General features: G+C 35.7%; 2 protein-coding genes across 3 annotated transcripts; both read right to left on the bottom strand.

The window, feature by feature from the left end:
* Positions 1 to 393: 393 nt before the first annotated feature.
* On the bottom strand, positions 394 to 1,869 carry LOC114292517 (putative membrane-associated kinase regulator 6). 2 transcript variants are annotated; one of them, XM_028236503.2, is made up of 2 exons: positions 797 to 1,869; positions 394 to 697 (listed from the first exon to the last, which is right to left on the bottom strand). In XM_028236503.2, exons 1-2 carry the CDS (start codon positions 1,419 to 1,421, stop codon positions 690 to 692), a joined length of 633 nt encoding a protein of 210 aa, XP_028092304.2. In that variant the 5' UTR covers positions 1,422 to 1,869; the 3' UTR covers positions 394 to 689. The 2 variants fall into 2 exon arrangements, with proteins under 2 accessions (XP_028092304.2, XP_082739235.1); XM_082883109.1 differs by having other exon boundaries at positions 394 to 715; positions 797 to 1,549.
* A 2,731-nt stretch (positions 1,870 to 4,600) lies between these two features.
* Positions 4,601 to 24,869, bottom strand: LOC114292518 (uncharacterized). The gene is made up of 4 exons (XM_028236504.2): positions 24,427 to 24,869; positions 23,872 to 24,024; positions 17,465 to 17,530; positions 4,601 to 5,463 (listed from the first exon to the last, which is right to left on the bottom strand). The coding sequence occupies exons 1-4, from the start codon at positions 24,559 to 24,561 to the stop codon at positions 4,795 to 4,797; spliced, it is 1,023 nt and encodes a 340-aa protein (XP_028092305.2). The 5' UTR covers positions 24,562 to 24,869; the 3' UTR covers positions 4,601 to 4,794.
* Positions 24,870 to 25,575: the final 706 nt, after the last annotated feature.

The raw sequence follows: 25,575 nt of genomic DNA on the forward strand, positions 1-25,575 counted from the left end.
ATTTCGCAACACTCAATTAATTCTGAATTTATTCTCACCAACGCATGAAATTCATCACATGATAATACCAAAAATCTCAAAACAATAGCAATTTTGACCTCTGTTGTACATGCTCTCATGTTCCATCATTAAGCTAAAGATGTGAGGAGGAGATTTTTCTAAGCTGAAAAATCACAAAACAAGCTAAAAGCATCATTCTTTCAACTTCTAATAACCAGTTTTTTCAATTTATTTAAATTATTTTAGCTTCGTAATTTAAAAGTTGCACCAAATATACCAACACAAATTCTCACAATATTTATAAAAAAAAATATAAAATAAAAACCTGTAAGTAACCCAATAAGCTGCACCAATCAAGGGATGATAATGTCTGGTTGCATATGAAAACAAACATGAATAAACTAATTCTCATTTCATTGAATGAAAACTTCAGAAGGGGGAGATTCCTTACTGGTCAATAGGGAAAAGGCAAACATGGAATTACAAATTTATCTTTCTCCCTCTTTCCCAAATACCAGAATTTCAATGGCCAACTATACAACCTCTACTTCCCTACAAGGACAAAACCTACAACATTATTATCCATCCAGGGAGAGAGAAGAAAGTGACTCGTGATCATCTTGACACCTCTCATCTCTTTCTTCCCTTTCTTTGTTCTGTTCTATGCAACAATATAGTCTCCTCAATATCTATTTACCTGCAAAATAGCAGAGTTCTATACAACGTCAAAAAACTAATAAAATTTTCACAAAGTATTAACAATGTGGCAGTGCAAAGAAAAAGGAATTTAGCATACCAATTGATCTTTTACAATGCAGAACTGCCTCATATATCGAGCTCTCAGAATCACACGACTTTCGCCAATTATCAACAGAGTAAGCTACACTACTCCGCGGAGATGCTGCAGGCGAAGGATATATCCAGTTTTGCATTCTTGATTCAGCAGCTCCAGCTCTAGACCCAGATCTTTGTCCTCGTAGTTTTTGACACAATGGCCTAATAAATTCCAAGTATTTCTGAAAAATTCGGTTTGATAATCTCCGACACCTTCTTAATGATGAACACCGAATCTTACTAGCTGAAAGGACATTGTTCTTCTGGACATGTGAAGAAGAGATCGGTGTCGTTGGATTGGAGTAAGCTTCCATCTTCAATGGCTTAACAAAAAGAGGCATGACGAAGCCGTTGGAGATGAGCTCATCGGCATGAACAAGAGTTAGAGGAGACTCTGAGATAGGAAAATCAAAGTTGATGTCTTGGGATGCTCTGAAGAATCTCTTTGAGGCTGTCAATTTTGGGTCCATGTCGATGAAGGAAGAGGCTTCATCGGATGCATCGTCTAGGCTTTCGAAAGATGGTTTTAGGTTCACTAACCAACTATATGAGAAGCTTTCAATGGAAAGAGGTTGGGAAGCATCCATGGCTGCCAATAGATCAGATCAGGGTATGCACAGAATGAGAGGTATAGTTTGAAGCTATGCAAGGTGGGTATAGGAAAGGACCTCCTATCATGGCAGATATGCCTATATATGTACCTATATATACACATAATAATAAATAATAGCTTACCACAATCATCCCCCATAACAATTGTATATGTGGTTGTCTTGACTAGAGACAATTATGTGAGAAAAATGTTTGAGACGTTCAAAAATCTCTCACAATTCAACCTACAATGATGTGATCTGACAGGTATCAGTTTTTTTGTTAATTATACACTCAATTATATGGGACCTACCATTTTTGTCACATCATTGTAGTGTAAATTGTAAGTCCCTAGCATTGTTGATTATGTTACTAGTTCAAAAAGAAAAGAGGAGGAAAGCAACAGAATTGTAAGCCCCACAAACGAAGATGGTGTCCCTTCACAACTTCATTACACTACTTTGTAAAAAATAATATAGGGTAAATTATACTCACCTCCTTTAAGGTTTGAAGAAAATACAGTTAATTTCACACTTTTGACATAATTATATTACCTTCTTTTTAGTATAAAACAACTTGAAAATAGATGACAATATCAATTTTTTATTCATATATAATTAACAAATTATTGATGAAAAAAAAAATAATTGTTATCTAAATTAAAACTTCAAAAAAAAAAAAAAAAAAACTAATATAATTATCTCAAAATATATTATTAACTATATTTTCTTTAAATATCAAGAAAGACGAGTGTAATTTATCCAAAACAGTAACAAACAATCAAAAGCAAAAAGCTCACGAGTGGGGTTATGGGGAAAAACAGGTTCATGCACCATCCTATAAAATATTCCAAGCCGCTTCCAATAAGTAAATAAATGGAAATGACTAAAATGTAGTCTTGCGCTATCCAACGTTTCTCGTCAACTCTGGAAAAAAAATGTACACTCAACTAGATCATGAATGTTTGGTACTTTTATTTAGTAATTTTTAGTTAGGTACAACCAGGTTTGAAAGGTTGACTTCATTATTATGAAGCTTGCATCGCAACTACTCAACATTGATTATTAATAAGTAATTATTACCACAACGTAGTAAGTAGTACTTGACATGTGATTATATAATGATTTCAAGAGGGAGGAGAAGAAATTATTGAACATGTTGTTGGGGAATTTTCAAAATAAAATTCAATGTTTTTTGAGTATTTCAAAAGCTTCCTTAATTATATTTGAATAGCTTGAAGTATACTTAGGAACTTGTCTTACTTAAGAGAACAAAACATGACATAAGATTTTCATTTGACTATGAAATTATGGAGGATGTTAGTGTGCAATCACAAGCTCACGCGCACAAGTAGTGATCTATGTGGTGCACTTTGCACAAACACATCAGTGCGAGACCTATGTGACATCAATTAGTGTTGACACCGGGCATGTTTGATTGGGTGGATTAGAGCATGGAATTAGGATTATTAATCCGTAGGCCCAATTATCCTATGTTTGTTTTAACATTTTGGTTTAGGATTATTAATTCAATGGATAACTAATCCAACAAATTTGTAGAATTATTAGTAATGGGGTAGGGGTGGGATTATTAATCTAATGGATATTAATCCAATTGGATAATGAATATCACACTAATTTAATAGGATTATTAATATTTCACTATTAATCTTGTGAATGAAACATGACCCAAGTGAATAGTTGTGTAGTTGATCTATTACTATACAACTGAACGGATCAAATGGCACCCGATTGTCATTGGGTCTCTCTCCAAGCAAGTTTTCTATGTTGCTATAACCCGATAGACACCACCTGGTAAGGGCAAATATTATCTTTAAAAAGCTTCGGCTATAATTCTATGATATTCATATTGCAATTTTAATTCAGAAATTCAAGTGCCCCCTTAATCTGTTCAATAAAGGTCATGCCATCAAGAATCATAGTATGCTCAAGCCTGCCCACTGTAATATTCTATGGCAAACTTCAGGGTTCAGACATTTCATCAAACACAAAAATAAATTTTCACATTTTTTCCCAGGATAACTAATAACACATTCCTTTAAAACAAATAAAAATAAAATACAAGAATTGCAGCATCACAACAGAATTGCTAGACATGGAAATTTTCGTTTTCTATATATAAACGAAAGAAAAAATTTAAATGATGCTCATCAACATACATAGCCATATTATTGACCTTGAATCAATAAAACAGATATGTCTGATATCTAAAGGATAAAAACAAAAATCACCAAGTTCTAATAGTAAGGAAATTTCGGGCTTTCATATCCACTAACGGTCTGAGTGGTGGTGAGTTCGACTCTTCTCAAGTTTAAACTCGAAAAAAAATTATGTCCTTTTCAATCAGAACTGGCCTAATTAAAATTTGTGAACAATCTAAAGTAACAAAAATATGGCAGACAAGGGGGTCCCTAGAGTTGTCGGAGAAAGACACCGACGTCAGCAAATGCAGCAGAGACAAGAAGCAGATAGAGAAAGTGACTTGAAACCAATTGGTCCCCCTTGATGTCCTCCACCAAGACAAAAAACAATTTGCAAAAGTATCCAAACATTCATAAAACCAATCATACTCCAAGGAGAATGTTTTTCCTCTCTCTCTCTCTCTCTCTCTCTCTCTCTCTCTCTCTCTCTCTCCATCCTTCCCTTTTTTTTTTTCTTTTTTTTAAATTGTAAAAGATGCATAAACTAGTGGAGAAACACAAATACTTAATCAATATATCAAGAACACCTTGCAATCATCAAAACTTTATCCACATGAAACTAAAATAGCTCTTTTTCACCACTTTTGTTGTCAGTAAGGTGTGAACTAGGATTTACAGAGAGCAGACTACGTGCCATCAGAGAGGGAGTCCTCGGAAATGGCATGAATGCTCTGTACATTGGTGAACTAAAACAGCAGGGTACTCCAGAAGTGTCAGAAGGTTGATCATAGAACTCGGACTTCTCCCCTAGATTCATATGCTTCTAAATACAACCCAAAAAATTCTCCACACCCACCACTGCGAGAGCAGTCCTCAATGAATACAGTCCCTTGGGAAAGAGGGTAGGTGTGTAAAGAATTTTTAAGGGTGTATTTAGAAGCACCCCTAGATTCATCACCTCGAAAATGCGAAATGACAGTAGTATCCTTCATATTAATATGTGGAGAATTGCAGTTGGTAACAAACAAACTGGAGATGGTTATTCAGATGGTTTTCAAAGTTCATCAATGTCTACACATACAAGTTTCAAGTTGCATGAATGGAATGGGGAATGTCTATTCTATAAACTGACACTACAATTATACACATCAAGAGAAGAAATGACAAATAGACCTGATTAATAAATATAAAAATACATAACAAGAATATCATTTCATAAGATCCAGGAATACAAAGGCATTCCAGAGGCTATGCAAGAGCATGGATGCCAAAAGGTTCCTTGACCGAGAAAAAACAGCACCCATCACCACCCCAAGGAATACAAGTGGCAACATCCTCTGCAAATTGAAATGTGCCAAGGCAAAAGCTACTGAACTCACAAGAATTGAGCACCATATGGGCATGTACCTGGTCAAAGAAGGGAGAAGAAACCCACGGAAGACAATCTCCTCCCAAATTGGGGCACAAACTGACACTACAATGGCATAGAGGGCCATCGCCACTGGATCACGTGCAACAATTGATTGCTCGACACTCGAGACAGTGACAGGGGTAGAGGGAAGAACTGGCAACAAATTTAGATTGACCTGTGACAGCCGGTTGACGAAGGGAAACATGAGGCAGCCCAAACCAACATCAAAATGCCAATTCCCTTCAAGGCTAAACCTGAACCAGTCGGATGGTAGGGGACAGAACCTTGCAAGGCAGCGATGGAGAATAGCAATCCCAGCAAGACCTTCAGCCACGTCTGTCAAAAGGCTGTATAAAGCTTGCCCTCTATATGACAAGGATTCCTTTCTGAAGCCTGCTGTCTGGGCCAAGAATGGAATTATCCAAGATCCTACTGACCAGAAGGAGGCAATCCAGAGGAGCATTACCTGCATCACCAGAGAATTTTATTTTTCCAAACATTTGATTGATTTTTATTTATTTATTTATTTTGACAAGCAACCATCTGCTTGAGAAATTAAAGCTTCCAGTTCAGAAAAACGGCATTATTAAGTTTGTTAATCTTCACCTGTTCATAGAATATGGGAATCATAATAAACTATGAAGCATCGATACGCATACAAGACACAAATATGATATAAATATGACGACACGACAAAATCTAAAAAAATAACATATGGGTACAGCCATGATAGGTTCATAAAAAATATATATTTTAATAATTTTTAGTATTATATTATACATAAGCTAAAAGAATGGTGAAAAATTATTCTTAAAGAATTAAGTATTAGTTTAAGAGCTAGTCGATTTACTTTTTTATTTATTTTCAGTAAGTCCTATAAAAATTTCATTTAAATATAAAGTTTAAACTGTTTAGATTGCTTCATGTTTAATTGTTCAAATCCAATTTTAGTATCATTAAATTTTCTTATTTATCCATACTTTCTATAAAATATGGATATGTATCTACACGACACAAGACACATTAAGGATATGCCAATTCGATAAATTCTAAAAAAGTAACTTTAATCTCACTATCATCTTCTTCTCTAAGAAGTAAGCAAAGTATTGAAAAAAGTATTATTGTAATCATTCTAACAACTATACTCTAATGCTATGCAAGAATTATTACAATCTCAATTCATAATAGTTCAAATACATGACTTTAGTATTCAAAAAGTGTCCGATACTTAATAAAATTAAAGAAAATTATGGATACCCTTAGAAGAAAAATGTTTCATCCCTCTAATTGAGATCCCCCAATGCCACCCCCAATGACGTGGACAGACCCATGTAAAGACAGTCCCATGCTCCTCTCTCTCTCCAACGGCGACTCCCACAACCAACACCACCTTTGGCGACCCTCACCAATGCGACCACCCCACCACCGTGACTCCCACCGCCGGCACCCTCCGGCCTTCTCTCTCCCACCGCCTCACCAGCTTCAGCCAACTTAACACCACCCTTCCACCTTCCTCCTCTAGATCTAAAATTTTCAGATCTATTTCTTTTCTTTTTTTTTTTTTTTTTGCACCAGTGGGTTGCTACCGATGGAGGGTCCTCCTTTGCTCCTCTCTACTTTGATTTTCTTTTTATTTTTTCCTAGAGAGATAGGGGATGGGAAGAAGAAGAAGAAGAAGAAGAAGAAGAATGAAGAGGAAGAATGAAGAGGAAGGAGGCGGTGGGTTTGCGACGGTGATGGCAGCATTGGTAGGTGGAGTGTGACAACAAACCTTCCATGCATATGCATATCATGTCATTCATGTAAGTTAATCTCATGTTAAATGTTTACTTGCTTGAACTAGAGCTTGATAGAGAACATACGAGAAGGAGAAATTAGTTTGAAAACCTAAGCTTACAAAATATTGCTTGTTTCATGCTTTAAGTTAGGGGATGTTTTAAACTAGAATTTGAAAACCATAGGATGTTTCTATATCTTAATTGAGGAGCTTAAAGGCATCGGTCTAATGTGCTTGTTCTTTTGGTGTTATTTGTTATTTTTGCTAATTTGGATTAGTACTAATTAAGTAGGATTAATGAACCTTAATTTAGGTTAATTACATTAAGAAATATTAGGATTCAACCTTGTTTAATTAGCCTTAACATAGATTAAGTTAGTAAGTAGATTACCCTACCTCTTTGTCATACATATGTTTGTCTTGTTCCAACTCAATAAAAACAAAAAGAGAGAAGAAAACTTGCTGGAAAATTAGATAACAAGCTAGAGAAAAGGGGAAGAAAGGAGAGGAAGAGTGAAAGAAGAGAGAAGAGAAGAGAGGCTCAAAGATTTGTGCCAAAACTCAATCCTTAACAAGTCTAAGGTAAGATTTCTATCCAAAAAACTTGTAATAGACATCCGTACCATCAAGAATCAAGAAGAAACTAGGATTAATTTGGACTAGAAATGGAAAAGAAGGAAAAGAATGGAACCAAGAGAAAAAACAAGTGAGAGACTTCTAGGTTTGATTGATTTGATCTTGTTCTTGATGTTTTTGTATCATTGAAAGTAATAATTCCACGTTCCCCTTTAGTTTTGATGATTTTTGAGAGTTTGATCCATGTTTGAAAAGATGAAAATGGAGGATTGTAATAAAGGGGAGCGCTGTTGAATTTCTTAACAAAATCAATGAATTGTTTCATGAAACTTTGAATTCAATGTATAGTACTATTTTTCCATGAGTTATGCATTATTTATATATATATATATATATATTTGGACCTTAGACACCATGTTTTGGTACTTGAAAATGAAGAAAATCAAGTTAAAAAGCTTTAGAACTCGAAGAACAGTCCCAGGTTTCATTCCTGCTTGCTGGGCGCTCGAGCGGCCTTCATCGGATGCACGAGCGCGCAAAATACTTTTTGCCTGTCTTGACCCACCACTCAAGTGGCCAAGATGGGCGCACGTGCGGCCTACCTTGTTTCGGCTTATACCTTGCAACTTCAAATGAGCATCTCTCTCTCATCTGGACTCGATTTTCAGTGATTCTTGAGTCTAAATTCAAGTCCCGGAAGTCTAGTTTCCAATGTGGTGGTGGTCTCTCATTCAAAATTCTAAGTACAGAAAAAGATATGTTTAAATTAGTGAAAGCTGACTTTCTTTCTAACTAACCAAACCAAACCAAGCCTTAAGTCCCATCAAATGGGGTCGACTACATGAATCCTTCTTCTCCACGTGGTCCTATCAAAGGCCATTTCATTAGTCAAATTAAGTAAATTCATGTCTCTATTTATAACGCTAGTCAACGTTAATCTAGGCCTACCCCGTCCTCTAACACTTCCATCTACCGTTACAGCATCGCATCTCTTCACTACTGCCTCTGTTGGTCTCCGTTGAATATGACCAAACCATCTCAAACGATTCTCTCTCAACTTATCTTCTATCGGTGCTACTCCTACCCATTCCCGAATACACTCATTCCTAATCCTGTCCTGTCTAGTCTTACCACACATCCACCTTAGCATCCTCATCTCAGCCACACTCATCTTATCTACATGTTGTTTCTTGGTTGCCCAACACTCCGTCCCATACAACATAGCTGGTCTAATAGCCATTTTATAAAACTTACCTTTTAATCTAGTGGATATTCGTTTATCGCACAATACCCCAGACGCAATTCTCCACTTACACCATCCCGCCTTAATCCTATGGGCCACATCTACATCAATCTCTCCCGCTGTTGTGATAATTGACCCTAAATAACGAAAATGTTCACTCTTAGGCAGTTCTTGGTTCTCAATCTTCACTTCTCCTCTGCTTCCATTGTTACTGTTACTAAATTTACACTCCATGTACTCTGTCTTAGTTCTGCTTATCCGAAATCCTTTAGATTCAAGAGCTTTTCTCCAAATCTCCAACTTTGTGTTAACTCCTTCTCTAGTCTCATCCACTAACACAATATCGTCTGCAAAAAGTATACACCATGGCACGTCATCCTGAATATTTATCGTCAACTCGTCCATAACTAAAGCAAAAAGATAAGGACTTAAGGTCGATCCTTGGTGTAACCCTATAGTGATAGAAAATTCATTTGTTTCTCCAGCTGGCGATCTAATAGTGGTCACCACCTCATCATACATGTCCCTAATCACGTCAATGTAGCCTTTTGTCACCCCTTTCTTCTCTAACACCCACCATATTATATCTCGGGGCACTCTGTCATATGCTTTCTCAAGGTCGATAAACACCATATGAATGTCTCTTTTCTTTTCTTTATACTTTTCTATTACTCTCCTCAAAAGATAGATCGCTTCCATTGTTGACCTACCAAGCATAAACCCAAATTGATTCTCTGACACTTCTGTTATGTCTCGCAATCGGCGTTCCATCACCCTCTCCCACACTTTCATTATATGACACATTAGCTTAGTTCCTCTATAATTGTTACAGTTCTGGACATCACCTTTATTCTTATAGATTGGCACTAAAATACTCTTCCTCCACTCATCTGGCATGTTCCTAGTCAACAAAATTTTGCTAAACCTAGTCAACCAAGAAACTCCCTTTTTACCCAAACACTTCCAAGCTTCAATAGGGATATCATCAGGTCCTAAAGCCTTATTTGATTTCATCTTCTTAAGTGCAATCTCCACTTCAAAGTTCCTAATCCGACGATAGAACCTATGTTACATGGACTCTTCAAATTAAATCAAATACCCGTGTCGGACACCCGACACTCGGACAAGGGTATGGGATATGTATCGGATACTTTTCAACGGATACTTCATATATAATTGTATATAACACTATTATTATATGTATATATTGTTATATAATTGCTATAAATGTCATTTTGACACTATAAGTTAAATATAATACCATTTTATCTCACATATTAGATTTAAAATATAAAAATATGACATTTTTTTGCCGAGTCCACGTATCCTTAAATTTATGATTTGATGAGTCCGACCTCTAGATACATACCCGCACCCGACACCCGTACCCGAGTCCATGTAGCATAGGATAGAACTTATAGTCTTGGTTTATCGTATTACTGATTATTTCTTCCCCTATTGTCGTACTTCCATGTTCCTCATTTAACAGTTTCTCAAAATAATTCTTCCATCTTTCTTTAATCTCATCATCCTTCACCAATACCTTAGAATCTTCACTCTTGATGCACTTTACTTGATTAAAATCTCTTGTTTTTCTCTCCCGTATCTTAGTAAGTTTGTATACCCTCTTCTCTCCCTCCTTACTATCTAGTCTAGTGTATAGGTCATCATAAACTTTCAACTTAGTCTCCCTCACTACTTTCTTGACCTCCTTATTAGCCAATTTATAGCTCTTAAGGTTTTCATCAGTTCTATCCTTCTGCCACTTTTTAAAGCACTCTTTTTTTGCCTTAACTACCGCTTGGACCTCTTTCCTCCACCACCAAGTTTCCCTAGAGCTGGGTCCCGTTCCTTTCGACTCTCCAAGCACTTCCCTTGAGATTCTCCTCATACAATTGGTCATCGAATTCCACATAGTGTTAGCATCACCTTCTAAGTCCCAAATACATTCCTTATCCATTCGATTCTTAAATATTTTTAGTTTATCCCCTTTTAAGTCCCACAATCTCGTCCTACGACGCCCACCATCCTTCCTAGCTTGGTATTGCCCTCTAAAACATAAATCTAGTACCAAAATCCTATGTTGAGAGACCAGACTCTCTCCAGGAATCACCTTACAATCATTGCATTTTAGACAGTCCACTTTTCTCATTAAGAAATAATCTATTTGGCTCTTAACTAATCCACTCTTAAAGGTTATCAAATGCTCCTCCCTCTTCTTATACATAGTATTGGCCACCACCAGGTCAGAAGCCAACGCAAAATCTAAGATTCTCTCTCCAGCCTCATTTCTGTCACCAAAACCGTATCCACCATGCACCCTTTCATAACCTACTTTATCTATGCCCACATGGCCATTAAAATCTCCACCTATAACCAGGTTCTCTCCTACGGGTATCTCCTGTAAGATCTCATCCATTTGCTCCCAAAAATCCCTCTTAGTCTGATCATCTAACCCTACTTGAGGGGCGTAAGCGCTAATAATGTTCACTATATTCCCTCCAATAACTAGTTTAACTAGCATAATCCTATCTCCTTTCCTAGTGACCGCCACCACACTTTCCACAAGACCCTTGGCAATTATGATTCCTACCCCATTCCTGCGTCTATCCTTACCACTATAATAAAGTTTAAAACCAGTATCCCCAATTTCCCTAGCTTTCTCTCCCATCCACTTAGTTTCTTGTATGCAAGCTATGCTAACTCTCCTCCTAATCATAACATCTACCAATTCCATCGTCCTACCAGTTAAGGTTCCTATGTTCCAAGTGGCTATCCTAAACCTATAGTCTTGGACTAGCTTCTTTACCCGCGCTCGTCCAAAAAAACGCAGAAACATTTGCCCATTTTTCACCGCACCCAGGCGTCGATGCGGCGCCCCTTGCTCACTTTTCAAAACACCCAGAGGCAGGCGCAACGCGTCACTTGAGGGGAACGACCTAGCATTTAAACGATTGGGTTTGAAGTGATGTGTTAGAGAGGTGATATGACTTAAATAAGATGATGTGACTTAAATAGGATAGTGACTTTTTGGCTTTTTTCAAACATGTCAAACCAGCCCTTAGTTTCCTTTCATTTCTTGCTAAGAAAATAAATAAGAAATATTAAAGTAAGCTAAAGAAAACAATGAAGAGATGAAAGAAATTTAATTAAACAAAGTTAAGCATTCGACTTGTTAAGCTTATTCGAGTAGGCAAGTGCTTCAATATTTGCTAATGTTTTGTGTACATCAAGTCTTGGAGGGAAAACCCTAGTCTAGCCAAGCTATTTCTGAGTAGTAATTCAGTAACACTATATTGTGAAATTATGTTTTCAATGAAAACTTGATTATGTTTACAAGCTTGATATGTTTTACTAAGAATGAACATTCTATACTCTTATATCACGTACCTAGATGGCATTATTGGATCATGTCCCACAATTGGGAGAATATCCAATCATGTATTATGGCCGAGCTCATCTTGTTATGTTTAGATGGTACCCGGGCCGGTTAAGCACCTTGTAATCCTTGAAATGCTCATCACTATATATATTTTATTTGCAAGTCAAGCTATGCTTTGTCTTGTACAAGTGAATATGTTATTTTGAAAGAATGTTTAAAGCTTTCAATGTTCATTCATTTGCTGCATTACTCTATTACTATTCACCGGGCAATGGCTCACCCCTCTCCTTTATATGTATGTAGGTGAAGATATGGACCAAGGACACAAAGAGGAGTCACACTAGAACCCTTTTGCTATTATTTTATTTCTTGAAGAAGTTGTAACTTTGGAACTAAAATTTTGTCTTTATGGTTTTGGTTTTTGTAAGGATGACCTTTAATGTTGCATCTTTTCCCTTTGTTGTTTGGACAAGTAAATATCAAGGTAAATAAATAAAATGTATGCTTGTTTAGACTTCATCATACTTATGCACTTGCTCTGAATGGATGTCAATTATTATAATGAACAGGTTATTCCGCATAAGCCCTAAGGTTTTAGTTCAGTCTTAACTTGTCTTGTTAAGTCTTTGGTAGTCGGACACTACTGACCGGTCATTGTTACTATCTTATTTGGGGCGGGATGGGGTCGTGACATAGAGGGAGAGAGGGGGTGCAACAATGCTGGAGAGGGTTGCCGAGGAGGGTAGCTAGCAATGGTGGTGGGTTTGATAATTTTTAGAGAGAGAAAGCTAGAGAGAGAGAGGAGGCGCTGCAGGAGTGAAAGAGAGAATACTTCACTCCCCCCCCCCCCCCCCCTCCCCAGGCACGCACTATTATTGCAACGCAGATACAAATTCTGATTTTTCATCCACCTCATTAAAGGTAGAATTGGGGGGGATGAAATGGGAGGATGTAGCGGGATTGCCTTTAGAAATTATCAAATACATATTCGTGAGTATCCGAGGAGTATAAATATCTGATACAGATACAATGTCATATGAGACCCTTCTAGCAAGCTTGGATCGTTAATGAACGGTAATTTCCGTCCTTAATGAAACATCTATTTTTCACTTTAATCACATCTTCAGTTTATGTTCCCTTGGGTCATTTTTGTCTATTGTCCATGTGATGGTTTTTTTGTACATTGAACACGTGTGCCACCATTTCTTTTTTTTTCTGTATCACTACATCATCACTCTTTACATAAAAGCTTTCAACAAACATTGTCTCTGAACTGCATTAAATACTCTTCAAATCCCCAATTTTCCCTCCATCAAATCCTAACTCGAAAACCCCATCTGAGAGCATCTCCAACATCAATCCAACAATAGAGGCTTTTTGAGCCATTTTTTAGGCTCAACAAACTTCTTTCATGCCATCTGCAGCTTCTCCAATCCAAGACGTAGACCCATTTGAAGCAGCACCAAATATTGGAAAACTTCTAAGAAAATCAATTATCATCTTCAAGGAACTGGAACTAACCATGTATGAAACTCCAAAACCCTTTACAACTACATATTTACAACTGCATATATTCCCCACCGCAACTCCCTCTCTCTCCCACCCATCTCGTCTTGAGATTCGCTTTGCGAGTTTGCCGTTTTGGCTTCTATTTTTTCTTTTAGCCCCTGGATTTTTGTAGGGTTTTAGATCCTTTGGTAGGATTTCATAGAAAGTGATGGGTATATATACTCAAGATTTGTGCTTTTGATATACCCTTTTCTCTTTTTATGTGTTTGTTAGCAGGTGGTCTTTGATGATCAAGAAGAACTATTCACCTTGTTTGGTTCCAATTTGATAGTGAATATGTTTACCCCCTTCCAAAAAAAAGACATTTGGTATATTGATTATTAATTTATTAGATCAACTTTGATTGGAATATTGTATATATCACTATTACTTTCGTTTTACGTTTTTGAATAATTATGTTTGTCTATGGAACTAACTTCACATTTGTCATGCAACAATTTTAAGAAAGTTTAAAATTTTTTGGATAATTATGTAATCGCTTAGTATGAATTAGTAATATGTTCTCAGTGATGCCTATGATTCCTTCTATTTATGCCAAAGACCTGATCGATGCTTCGAAAAAGAAGCATGCTTCTTGGGCCTTCAAAGTTTCATAAGTTACAACTTTGCGGTCATTTGCTGAATGCTCTTTAACATTAGTCTTTTTGAGATTTAAATATATATATATATATATTACAATTTTAGCTGATGAGGAAATTGAGGCAATGAAAAGCAGATGAATCATTTTTTTCCCTCTTTTTATTTATTTGTGCATTTTTTATGTTCCATAAACCAATTGTTGATCAAATTTACATGCCTTCATTTGCAACTGATCAGATCCATTTTTTATGCCACGTATAAAAGTTACAGGCAACGCCAAGTAAGTTCAATAGGCAATCGTTCACAGAAATGGAAATCACACTGAAACTTCTACTAACGAAGACAAATTAAGTGCCTGTAATCCTGCTATGTGGTTTCCTTTACTTACAAAATAAAAATAAAAATAAACCCTTCCATGTGGTTTCCTATGTTTAGAATTATAAATTAAAGAGCTCAATAATCTATATGATGTCAAAAGTTTGTACATATTGGGATTTTTGTCTTCTTTAAACATCCATAGATACGAAATATGCAATATTCATATGGCATCTTCACTATATTACATGGACTCTTCAAACTAAATCAAATACCCATATTGGACACCCGACACTTGGATGAGAGTGTGGGATGTGTCTTGATACATTCCATTAGACACTTATATATTTGTATAATACTATCATAATATGTATATGTTGATGTATGATTGCTATAAAATTAGTAAAATGTCTTTTTGACTCTATATGTTACATATAACATCATTTTATGTCCATAATAAATTAAAAATATAAAAATATGACATTTTGTTGCCGAATCCGTGTAATCTTAAATTTAAGATTGATGTGTATGACCTCTTAGATACACATCTAGACACGACACCCATACGCGAGTCCATGTGGCAAGGGATCTTCATATTTAATGGTCAAGGCTACAAAAATTGAATTTGATGATCTTTTCTCTCAGCTCATAATGGGATGAATGTGTATTTATTAGGCTCTTACTCTACACAGTCGCAACGTTGCAACATAGTAAAGAGAAACAACATTCTGAATTAATGAATGCAAGTAAGAGATTTTTTTTTTTTGGCAAGTTATTTTTCATTCAACAAGAACAAGCATCAACAAACTTGCTGGACCATACCCCCAGCCAAATGGCAAGCTAACCAACAGAAACAAAACACAAGCACAACTATGTGTTTTGGTGTTGGTGGCAATCCTCTTTATATATAACCCAAACTCATGGAAAGAAAGAGGTAAGAGTAAAAATTGATGGATTCTAAGATTTACAGAGCAGCCCAACTTCATATTTTGAATTGCTATCATGCGAGCTCCATCAGAAATGGGAATCAAAATTTGTCTATCTACATGGAAAAATTATGCTCCTCCCATTGAAGTTGAAAAAACAGTTTATATTCTCAGATATTTACTTCTTAGTTTACTCTTTAACGTGTCATTTGTTACACGGTCTTGGGTAGAACTCAACCCCAAAAGCTCAAGAGGTGAGGGTGCCCTCACGTTTATATGCTTACTATTATTTTAGTACTTGGGGGTGATGTGGGACTTCGCTTCACATCATTATGTACACATAATGGGCATCAATAATGGGCATTAGGGGCTATGCCTTGCAAGCCGCCAACTCACTATTGGCGTGTATAAAGTTAACATCAACTAAAAGCTTCAAAATCTTATATTAAAGTAACAAAAACAATACACATGGTATAAATCATGTCTTCCTCATCATGGGCATCAATAATGGGCATTAGGGGCTATGTCTTGCAAGCCACCAACTCACTATTGGCGTGTATAAAGTTAACATCAACTAAAAGCTTCAAAATCTTATAGAAAAGTAACCAAAACAATCACCAACACATGGTTGAGATCACCTCTGCCATAGTCGCTGCCAACTAAATAATTCATGGCTATATAAATGACCTTGATAAGTTCTAATTGAATAAGAATACGTCAATACCTACATACATAAAAATTTCAAGAAGATATCAATAGAACCTAATCAACATCACCACCGCCAGCAAAACTCACCGCCTCATTGCTACTACCATGACACAGCAACCACAACTATCAACATACTACCCTTGCATTGCAACATTTCATTGAAATTGCCTCAGCGATTATCACCTATAACACCAGGACCACCCTCCCCACAATAACAAAGTAAGTCAAACACATCATATCATTGTGCCACCACAAGCATTACAATCTCTAATTTATTAACTTTCTTCTAGTGTACTAAGACTTTAAAAACAACTTAATCACCCAGCCATCCCACTGCTAAATCAATTATGTCATCATCACCACACCAGTATTAACTCCACCACCTCACCCCCTTGTCTTTTTTCCTTTTTTGGGTCAACACCATCATATTATATAATCACATTTTACTGTTGCTTCCCTCCCACCACCCACATTTCAAGATATTGCCACCACCATGTTTTCCATCATTGCTGCTGCCACTGCCAATGCCAGGCAGTTGGTCGTTACCACCAACCATCATGTTATCAAATCCTCCCTCTCCAAGAAACCATATGGCAAGGAAACAGATTCTGGTTTAGCTCCAATTACAATCTTAATTACTACCTCTGCATTGCCAAACCACACCTCCACAGTCTATCACCTCTAACCATGGCAATCACCTCTTTGATCACAAAACCAACACTGCACTATACACATGCCCCATACCCTAGTATCTTTAAAAAAAAACATAGTTAATAATGTTAACAATAGTATACAAATATACAATCATGTACTAAAGCGCCAACTACTCCAACTTGCCAAATCAAACACAGTAGTGCAATGTTAGATTCCAAAATTTGATCAATAGTAATGTAAATAGTTCAATTTGACATTATTTAAAACATATCCAACACACTTGACCGTTAGGATTTTTTACCTTCTATGCATTTTGGATGAGAATATACTCTAGAATGAGCTACAACAGCATGCATTGTTAATGAAAACTTAGAATTGTCACATCTCTGCTTTAGTTGGATATTTTTGTCAATGAGCAGAGAGCACATGACAGAAAAGTCTGAAATCCACTCACCACTTGTAGATTAGCTTGTTACAAATGATTTTCCGGTTACAATCTAAAAAGCCCGGACACTTTTAGGGTGGTGTGTCCATGTTGGAACTACACATGCCAATGTTTAATAGCAACTATACGATTGGCTATCAGTTCTAGGCCCCACCAACACTTCTAAGCATGGCCACTTCTTATGTTACAATTACTAACTTGATTATAATGGATGTAAGACACATTATTAAAATGTGGTTATCAAACTGACAAAGTTTAATAACAATTATACAATAAATGAAAAAATAATTTACCTGCAGAATGGTCTTTGCTGTCCATGGCACTGTCCAAGGTTCTGCACTAAAAACTGCATCTGCAGCCTGTAACATAAATAGCCGATTAACCACTAATCATGAAGGATTAATTGACAATGATTATGTCTCTAATTACTAAGCTCTTCTTAGAAACTATTTCTTCCACAAAAAATGTCTCCAGGAACCATATTTCCCCTGTTATTCATATAATTGTTCACAAACGATCGCAGTTAAACATGATATGAACTCTTTCGAGAAACTTGATTCTTCTGTAAAAAAAATGTGTAGACTCCACATATCTCTTATTTTCCACTTTATGGTCATTATTATGAATTGTAATATGGTAATTCATACCATTATTTATGATGGGGCATTTTTATACATATGTACGCTAAAAAGGCAATGACAATGAAACATGAATGGACTCAACTACGAGCACAGAATATAAACCAAAGAATAAATAATTAATGCACATTCACATCCAACAAAGGGAAAGTGCAGGATGTTAAGCCAAACCAATCCTGGCACCACCTTGTGAATTTTTTGGCTACACATGAGGGTCAACATAGGAAATTGCAGTTCATTCTCCACCCACATATAGTTTCTAATTTACTCTATACCCAATATACCTAAATTGAATCCATGATTCAAAACCTATGTTGGACAGACCATGTCAAGTAAACAAATCATGTAGCCCGAAAGTGTAAAAGACAAGATTAAATGCATCAATAACTCTCCCACGCCCCAATATCCAAAGATTTGGAAATTAGAGTGACCAAACACCCAACCACACCCCCACAAGCCACAGTCAAGACATTACATAAGTCTATATAATTACTCAATAACCAAGAACCATGATTAGATAATTTTAGATCAGATTTGTATAACATGCCAAAAGCTGATGTAACAAAACAACACACAGTTTAAAATAATTTCAATTTCGAACCTTCCCACTATTTTCTTAGGTCGAACCAAAGTCGTGAACTGCTTGTGATCCCTTTTCTTTTATCAAACCAAACCATACCAATCCTTGTACCCCAATCAAGTAGGATCAGCTACATGAATCTTTTTTCATCATTCCACTCTATCAAGGTTTATGTGCTCAATTAATTAAATAACTTCATGCCATTTTTTTACTACCACATCCCATATTGTTTGTCCCCTCCACCTAACATTTCCATTTATGGAGATCATGTCATTTTATAGTTGACCAACATTTAGTCCCATAAAGTATAGCCAGCCTTAAAGTTGTTTTATAAAAAAATTTCTTTTCAATTTTATTAATATGCATTAATCACATTATATGCCAAAAGCACTCTTCACTTGAGCCAACTTCGTTTGATTCTATGAATCACATCATCTCTAACCTCTCACCCTAATTAATAATCAAACCTAAGTAACGAAATTGTTTGCTCTTTGCTATCTCTTAGTTTTCAATCTCTACTTCTCCACTATTTCTCCTTATATTGTTACTAAAGTTACATTCTATATATTTAGTTTCAATTCTACTTATTTTAAAGATTCAAGTGTAATTTAATGTTAATTCATCCCTCAGTTTCATCCATTAGAACAATATTATATGTGAACAGCATACACAATAACTAAGACAAATTAATAAGGAATCAAGGCAAACCCTTGGTGCAATCTTATAATAATTGAAAATTCACAAAGGATCTTGCATGTAGCTTGTGACTTTGTTTGTTCGTTTAATAGCTTGCTTGGTCTGATTGTTCATGTTGTTGGTCCCATTACCCTTACCTACTCAAATCCCGAAATGAAAAGAGTAGTTCCCGTTCCCTATTCGTCCCAGCCTTTATCATAGAAAGGAGCGTTTTCCTCCTCACTCTAGATAGGAAAGCCAAGCAAGCTCATTAAAATAGGTTAGTAAATAAGCGCCTTTAACACATAGCGCATTCTGTTGTCTAATATCTCTCGCAAGTAATTTAATTCTAATCATGACCCGATCATACATGTCCTTTTTGATAACTCGATATCCAATCCATTAGACCGACTAATCCAGGAAACTAATCCCACCGCCCACTTGTCCATCATACGTGTCCTTATCGCATCAAAATGCCCCTTGGTCACAATTTTTTGTCTAACAACCATCATCTTATATCTCTAGACACCCCACCGCAAACTTTTTCTAAATTTATAAAATCCATATAAAGATCTCTTCTCTTCTCTCTATAATTTTCTAAATCAATTTAGTAAATATAAAACTTCCCTAGTCGATCTACTGAGCATAAGGCCAAATTGGTTCCCTAACACTATTCTTATAATTCTTACACAACGCTCAATTAGTCTCTCCTACACACTGTTGTGATTCTTACACAACGCTCAATCAGTCTCTCCCACAGTTTCATTGTATAACTTATCAACTTAATGCCGCCCCAATAATTGTAGCAATTTTGCACATCTCCTTTACTTTTATATATAGATACTAAATACGTTTTTCCACATGTCAAGCATTTTCCTAGTCATTAGAATCTTATACTCCATCCTTACTTAAGTTAAGCACTTCCGAGCCTTTAATAGAAATGCAATCTGGTAATTAGCCTTCCTTGATTACATCTTTTTCGATGTGGGACAAGATATTAGATAGTTTTATATTTTAGTATTAATATTTTTGATATATTATTTGATTAGGATTATTTTCATCTTGTATAAATATTCTATAATTATTAAGTTTCTAAATTTGGATCCCCCCCCCCCCCCCCGGGCGCTCCTTTTCCCTCCTAATTTTAGGTTTCTTATTTGTCAAAATTCCCTCCTAATTTTAGGTTTCTTATTTGTCAAGAATTAGGCTAGTTAGTTGTGTTTCCTAAATTTGAATTTCTTGGTGTCCAAGTTAGTTTGGTCTCCAAGTATTAATTTATTATAAATAGCTATGTAGCCTTAGGGCAAGAGGATAACTTTTTTTTAATAATATTCAAATATTTTCAATTCCTTGTGGATTCAAGGTTCTATGTTCTCGTGAATTCGAGAGACCATTTCATCTACTAGAACTATATCTAGTCCCCGTATTTTCTACTATGTCAAGTGGTATCACAACAAGGATTCGCCTGGCTCGGTGACATTCATCAGAGTAGGAAGCACAAACCCTATTGATGATGATCGTAGGCTGAAAGCTATATGAGATGCAATTGAGGAACATCAGCTAGAAGTGCATAAACTTCGCAATGAGATTTGTAATGTACTTTCCGAATTGGGACTGATCGCCAATCAAAGACAACCAACAACTGACAGCGTTTGTGTCGAAGGATTTGTTCGAGGTCAACCTGTTAGCTTATGCATTTTTGCAAAAATTGCATATTTTAATGGTTCATGTAAGCTTCAAAAGAAGATTTTCTTGATAGGTTGCTTGATCTTGAAAATTTCTTGCTTCCTACAAAATTGACAAATTTGCATTGAAGTGATGGAATGGATTAAAAGATTATCGAGTCGTGAAAGTAAAGATAGGATTCGTTCATGGTTAGTAATGAAAAACATATTAGCAAAAAAAAAATTACTTTCTTGATCATGAAGATATATTATCATATATAAATCAAGATACTTCAATGGAGTTGATAGAAGTTTGTAATGAAATTGTAGTTGCAAAAGAAAATATTTCACATCCTAATATTGTTTGTGATGAGGTTACTTATAAAAGTAATGAAGAAAATTTAAATAATCAAGAGAAAGTTCTACAAGGAGAAGATGACAATATTGAAGAAGAAATTTCAAAAGTATACCTTAAAGAAATTCAAGATAAGTCCAAAATTGTTAAAAAGGTTGACACTTTTGTGTTGAAATTTGAAATTTCTTCAATGGATGAAACTGCTCAAGTTGAGAATTTTGCCATAAAAAATAAAGATTCATCAAAGGAAAAGATTTTAAAGATTCAAGCACCAAAAAAATCACACAGTTCAGTTCATTCACCGATCGATGTTAAGGAAGGAAGAATTGATTTGATTGGTGTGGAAAGTTTTGATCTGATTTTCAAAATGTATTCAATTGATCTTGTCAATCAATTGAGGATTAGCTTGAAGAAAATTTTGCACATTCAATTCATGGAGATTTCTTTGGGATTACAATTGAAGAAAATGAGATATTCAAAATATTTTTTTATTTGGAAAGTGTATAAGACGGTCTGACAATGTTGCCAAAAAATTCGAAAGTCCTTGAAATCTTCGAATGTCTGCCGGAAAATTCAAATCCTCTAGAAATGATGAGAGGCTTCGATTGTTTAGTGGTTGCAACTAGAAACACAATAGCAAAGAGATGATGGAGATAAGAGATTGGATGAAGAAGATGGCAAAGTAGTTAGAGAGAGAATAATGGCAAGGCTCTCCTATGGATCTCCCACTTTCACTCTCAAAGTAGATAATGGAGAAGGAAAATTAGTTCTTTTCCAAAAATTGTCTCTCCAAAAATCAACTCCTTGTAAAGCTATGGGTGGGTGCTATTTATAGACACCTCATGATATAAGATGGAGTCCACGTGCAAGGCACACAGAGAATATTCTCTATAAGCACTTTATCCGAGGAGATGACATCTCCGAGGACGAGAAAAATTTCCAAGAGGAGATCAACCTGTCGGCAAACCCTTCTTCTTAACCATGCCTAACCAATGATCCCCAATCATTCCAAAAGGCTAGGGATAGTCCCAGAGGACGCCCTGCCGCAGAAGGGTTAGGGGTAGTTCAAGAGAACGCTTTGCTGCAAATATTGCTAAGTCTCAGGGACCTCCTAGATCGAGCCACCTTAACCAGAGTATAGGCTAATTTAACCAAAGAGTGAATTTATCTCTACTCATCATCCTCGGAATCAAGTCCTTTGTTCGGACTCTGTCACGCCCATGATTTTGGTGCGTAGATCCCGTAAAACTCCGAACCTGCAAGTGTTATGGGACTCACTAACAGAGCCTACTTCTAGATTATGTTCGAATCCGTTCGAAACCATGTGCTTCGAATCTCTGGGTTCGTGGATCTGAACCCTTTCGAGTCCGAACTCAAATAGGTCTCTAGGTTCATGGTTCCGAACCTTTTCGAGACTAGGCAAATACCTCGGAGAATGGATCTCCTCGGAGGGTTTCATCTTTTCCGAATGCAACAGTTAACCTTCTCGGATGCCCGTATGATCTCGGCCTCCTCGGATGGACTTGTTGGACTTTTCTTAAAGATATAATCCTGTTGAGCCTCTCCGGCCCAATTGGTTGGCTTTTCTAGCAAGTCCATTCAATAGAATTCATTTGAGGCAACTTCGTGATAATTTCTACGAACCCATTAATTTTTTAGCTTTCCGATTGGACCCAATCAATTTAATGGGCTCGAATTAACCCTTCTTACAGCATGGAAGATAGCAAACATCTAGTTGGAACTCAAAGACAGTTCTTTCAAAGAAAAGTCCGATGTAAGACAAGATATTAGATATTTTTATATTTTTTAGTATTAATATTTTTGATATATTATTTGAATAGGATTTTTTAATTTAGTATAAATATTCTAGAATAATTAAGTTTCTCAATTTGGATTTATTTTCTTTTCCTACTTTTAGGTTTCTTATTTGTCAAGAATTAGGCTAGTTAGCTGTTTCTTAATTTTAGATTTCTTGATGTCCAAGGTTATTTGGTCTCCAAGTATTATTAAAAATAGCTATGTAGCCTTAGGGCAGGAGGATAACATTTTTTTTAAAATATTTAAATATTTTATCTTCCTTATGGATTCAAGGTTTTATTTTCTCGTAGATTCAAGAGTCCCTTTCGTCTAATAGAACAATATCTAGTCCCAACGTATTCCGCTATGTCATTTTTATTGCAAATTATTATTTTTCTTTTCTATTTTTTTCCTGTCATAATCAATGTGTACAAGGTACAACTATGTAACAGGATAATTACTATCTTTGGAGAGCAGCACATCTATAACCTAACTTCTGAGTGAAAATACGCAGTTAATAGTTCCACCTTTTTTCTTAGATAAGGAGTTAATTAGTTTCCAACTTATGAGCAAACATGTAATAATCAACTTTTTGAATTACTTTATCTTTCCCATGTGTAGTATTGGTTCTCATTTGTTTTCCTTGTAGGGAGTAGTTGGAGAAAAAATGCAAGAAACCACAGATTTTTAGAGAATATGACAAGTTAAATGGAGCTAAAGTTGAATCCTTTTTTCCTTTTTGCATAACTGACAACCAAATACTAAACAGCTCGACAACATGACAACATAAACGGTCTCCACAGTTCAAAAAGTAAAATCCCTGCTCATGAAAACCAGAACTTTTCTTTCAAATGGTCATGAATTTTGAATGCAGTTCATATTCAATAAATGAAGTATCAAATGAGATGGTTTGGTGCTAAGAGTCAGAACAATAAATAATTCCCAAGCATGTTCACTGTCCAAACGAAGTAAGTGAAACAAACTATGATACCTTCCTAAGAGTTGAAACCCAATCCTCATTTTCAGCTCGTGATTGATCGAACTCAGGATTCACCAGTAGTTCCGGCAATTTATCCTCTTCATTCTTGGCCTCGAGAAACTCTGAAGAAGTCTCCTCGTGCCTAAAGCATGAAAATTTCCATTTCTACAAGACAATATAAAAACATCAAGGCAATATTCAATATTCCCTTCACTTCCAAAATATCAAGAAAAAAAAAAGAGTTAAAGCTCGATCATTATGCTTAAGCTGATTTGGTTTTCCAATAACACACCTCAGCTACACCCACTAGGGATTTAGCTCAATCGGGTCCTTACATAAGAATGAAAGATCAATTACAATCATTTTTTAAACTATTTTCCAAGCAATGAAACGTAGTGTGAGTGATAGACATAGAAATCAATATTTGCATCGTTTGGTTAACGAGAAAACAAATGAAAAACAAATTGAGGGGTCATATGTTTTCTGTTATTTGTGGTCAATTCATAGAGGGATTACAAAATGAAAATCAAAATAACATTGAAACAACATATAAACAAACACACTTACGGTTTTGGAAGACTTGGGAAGAAAATTGAGGAGGCGTGGAGGCCGATTGAGTGGGAGTGAGGTTGTGGAGAGTTTGGACCTGGAAATGGGAGGAGAGAGAAGGGAGGAGCGAAGAGAGAGCGAAGGGGCTGACATTGTGGCCACACCACCGGATTGGCTACAATCCGGAGATTGGAAACCCTTTGTTCATGCTGCATCACAGAGATCAAACCCTAATTCTGTGTTGTGCATCAGAAGATGAAATGAAGCGAAAAAACCCTAATTGCTGTAGTAGGTCAGCTCCGTCGACGTTGCCACTTGCCCAGTGGAGAGAGAGAGAGAGAAGAGAAGCCAATCCAACCTTTGTTGCACGAGCAAGGATGCTCTAAATTGATTTTTTCCTAAAGTTTTCTAGAGTGCTACATTGTGTGGTTGAGATTTATTGACAAGTCACATCAATTTTTCTGATGTGACTTGCCAGTAAATCTCAACCACACAATGTAGCACTCTAGGAAACTTTAGAGAAATTTCACTCTAGAGGATCCTTGGTGTTGTTGCACAAGTTAAATCAAACGATCTATCAAATTTTTTTATTACATGTAGTTCTATTTTTCTATATATTTTCCCTCAATAAGTGTAGTTTTTAATTTTTTTTTTTTTATAGAAAGATAGTGAGAAAAAAAAAATTATAGTAGAAAAATAAAAACGAAATATTAATTGACGCAACCTATAAAAAGATTAAAAAAATGAATTTATTTAGATTAGGTTTGGCATTCCTTAAAAAAATTAAAAAGTTAAAAAGTCATTATTTAAGTCACATCACCTTTCTACTACATCACTTTAAACCTAACTTATATTTCACAAAAAGTTAAAAAATATACTTATTTAAAATACCCAAACAATCCTTTAGTATATGTCAAACAAGATCTAAATTTTTTATATGATACACATATGTAAATTTCACACTTACTTTTTACTAGCTAAAGCATGAAAAAAGTACATGCTTTTTAGCTATTGTGTTCAACCACACTCTTTATTTTAGTTAATCATTCAAACTAACTTAATTAATTTTTAAAACAAAAAATATTAATTGCTGATATTTTATTAATATAAATTTACAATAATAATAAATTTGTCCATACAAATATACAAAACCTGTAGAATGAGGAA

The sequence above is a fragment of the Camellia sinensis genome, chromosome 1 (assembly GCF_055761805.1).
Source record: "Camellia sinensis isolate YWXY chromosome 1, ASM5576180v1, whole genome shotgun sequence".
Lineage (NCBI taxonomy): Eukaryota > Viridiplantae > Streptophyta > Magnoliopsida > Ericales > Theaceae > Camellia > Camellia sinensis.